At 40.6% G+C, this 3,102-nt stretch overlaps 1 protein-coding gene across 1 annotated transcript; it reads left to right on the top strand.

Annotated features, from left to right (window-relative positions):
• Positions 1 to 651: 651 nt before the first annotated feature.
• Positions 652 to 2,872, top strand: LOC308172025 (uncharacterized protein; the record flags this gene model as incomplete). Its single annotated transcript, XM_080546935.1, has 5 exons — positions 652 to 774; positions 1,218 to 1,365; positions 1,469 to 1,717; positions 1,965 to 2,235; positions 2,735 to 2,872. Exons 1-5 carry the CDS (start codon positions 708 to 710, stop codon positions 2,870 to 2,872), a joined length of 873 nt encoding a protein of 290 aa, XP_080403061.1. The 5' UTR covers positions 652 to 707.
• Positions 2,873 to 3,102: the final 230 nt, after the last annotated feature.

The following is a 3,102-nucleotide window of genomic DNA, read 5'->3' as shown; positions in this document are numbered from 1 at the left end:
TCTGATAATTATATTACCGTCCGGATTGACATGTCAGTATTTGGTAGGCATTGCATGATTTTGCAGATATCTGTGTTAACTGGTATGTAATATCGTGGTTCCAGTGTTGCAGCATTCGGCAGAAACCTTCGTTTTCCATAACACTGTAGGCCTACAGGCGAAGGTCCTTGCAAATAAACCCAGATAGACTTGGCAGTAGTCGGAGCCCTCGGGGAGTTAAAGTTTGTTTTGAAATATAATCGTTCCATCCAGACTTTAGATGTCGTATCTGTTTTTCCCCGCTTTGCACCATTTTAGCCATTCATCTTCTTAATTTTGATAACATCACAACATTCTGATAGAACATCGACATGCTAGAAACACATAACTACACATAATTAGATGATCACACAGCCCCAAACGAACGTATCCACAAAGTATGAGTATTTTGTGATCGTTAAACTGCTGTTTATTATATCGAGTGGGTACTTGGGTACTCGGCTGCGTTCGTAAATTCGCTCTGGAAATCTGATCAGCAGTCATGGAATGCCTCTTGTCCAATCAATCCTACGAACGGACACACACAGACATCACTGTAAACTGTATGTAACGTCATATAAGTATGTCATAAATATTACAATATATCTTTTTTTCACAATAGGGTATCAGATTTCTATTCTGATGTGGAAGATGAGCACCTGGACACCATTATTTCTGATATCCAGCATATGTTTCCCAACTGTGGGTACAAGATGGTGCGAGGACATCTTCAAGGGAGAGGCATCAGGGTTCAGAGTATGTAGTCTGATTCAGAGTTTGGCAAACCTACAGCTATCTTGGCACCAAAGGTTTTATCACATGAATACATTTGCCATCAAGAAAGTTTAAATCATGTTTACATCCAATGGACAATAATTGAAAAAGGTCGATGGTGAAAATGAGTCCACAGCAGGATCCGTATATCATGCTTGAACGCTTGTGAACCCTGTTGGAATTTCCACACATTTTATGCTTTTATTTGATCTTCATATGAGTCCCATAGTCTGATGACGACTTTCAAGCATGACTGTATACAGTGTATTGAGGGAGGGGGATTTGGAAAGTAGCTTGTGTTGTTAGTGCAGAACAGTATACAAAGCTCCAAATCCCACAAAACAAGGTTATGTGATGTATTTTGTAACCATATAGTCCTTTTAAATTGTATTAATGATCACTGTTATTGGATATTATGATCATAGGTCTCCGAGTCCAACAAGCAATGAGACGCATTGACCCAGAGGGAGTATTGGAGCGTACATTACGTCTGAACACAATAAGAAGAAGGGTGTACAGTGTCCCCGCACCAAACTGCTTGTGGCACATTGATGGGAATCATAAGCTTATCAGGTATCCATAGATAATATTGGTCAGAAGTGATGAATAACAAGTAATTGAGAAAAACAAAATCATATTCATCATAAATGTGTCTCATTTCTTATGTTTTCTGAAGGTGGCGCATCATTATCCATGGAGGGATAGATGGTTTCAGCAGAATGGTTGTGTTTCTGAAAGCATCCAACAACAACCGTGCCGAGACAGTCTGTTCCCATTTTCTTGAGGCTGTCCATGCACACGGCTTGCCATCCAGGGTTCGCAGCGATAAAGGGGGCGAGAACTGGGATGTAGCAAGCTACATGGTGGCCAACAGAGGTATCGACAGACACTCCCACATTGCTGGGAGAAGTGTGCATAACCAGAGGTATTTCTTTCACAAGTAGTCATATTTCTGTAACAATACTCTGTAACACCTTACACCAATTACAATTGTTCAACACCTATTACCCATATTATTGTAATGGTGACCATGGTATGAAGCACTCTGAGGCGTTTGTATATATTTCATGGGTAGGGTTAATGAGCAGCCTACCCATGCAGTATATTTTGATATATGCATCCCTCTTTGTGGTTTACACCATACATATGGTGTATATTTTATCCCCCAACAGAATAGAGAGACTCTGGAGGGATGTCTTCATCGGTGTGACAGAGCTCTTCCACTCACTCTTTTGGCACTTGGAGTGTGAAGGACTCTTGTGTCCAGACGATGAGACACACCTCTTTGCTCTTCAATGGGTGTTCCTGCCCAGGATTCAGATGCACCTGGACTTCTTTGTCCAGGGGTGGAACCACCATGGAATCCGCACTGCCCGAAATCAGTCACCCATGCAGCTATGGCACAGGTTCCGAAACAGCCCAGGCGCTCCAGATCTACAGCAGGTTTCTATACTTTTTTATTAATCCTTTATTTAACCAGGGTAGTCATATCGAGACAGTAGCCTCTTTTTCAAATGAGCCCTGGCCAAGAAAAGCAGCACTTAATTAAAAAAAGATGTTGTTATTATTTATTTATACTATAAAAACATACAACATACAACATAAAATAACAACCAACAAGCAACAGAAACAGTGAGCGGATACACTGTTTTTATATACCTTTAAAATCATACCAAAATAGACAGTTGTTGTCATTGGAGTTTATTGGAAACAGTAGATCACTAATGGAAGATCCTTCAACTCATGCTGAAATAGGCTGACATTCTCATATTACATTGCTGTTAAAAATGTAACCGTCTTTTTAAGTGGTGCAGCCACTTCTATACATGACATGTGTCCGTCTGTGTGTGTCCGGTTGTAGCATGAGATTGTGACGTCATCTGTCATACAGATACCTCTCAAAACCAATAACCCTATCCATTCTGTTTAACCTGATGTTTAGGTGGACATTAACTACGGCATTGACTGGATTGGACCCAGTGACCCTGGAGAAGACGCTGCTGGAATTCAAGTGCCTGAGATTCATTCAACTGTCACGGCAACTTTCTCAGGCAGAGCTAGACCAGCTCCCTCATCCTGATAACTAGTGTTGTTCCGATACCGATACTAGTATCGGCATGGCCACCGATACGCACAAAAATGCTGGTATCGGTATCGGCGAGTACTTTACAAAAACGTTTTTTTTTTTTTTTTTTTTTTACTTAAGTTTTACAAAAACTTTACGAGTTTTACAAAGGTTTTGAGCAGTGCCAGACTAAGTGTTAGCAATAATTTTACATCGAGGTGAGTATGTGGCTCAAAAAACATGTT

This window comes from Nansenia antarctica, assembly GCF_963989245.1.
Source record: "Nansenia antarctica genome assembly, chromosome: 16".
NCBI lineage: Eukaryota > Metazoa > Chordata > Actinopteri > Argentiniformes > Microstomatidae > Nansenia > Nansenia antarctica.
The sequence above is the reverse complement of the archived record's forward strand: the minus strand, read 5'-3'. Positions and strand labels throughout refer to the sequence as shown.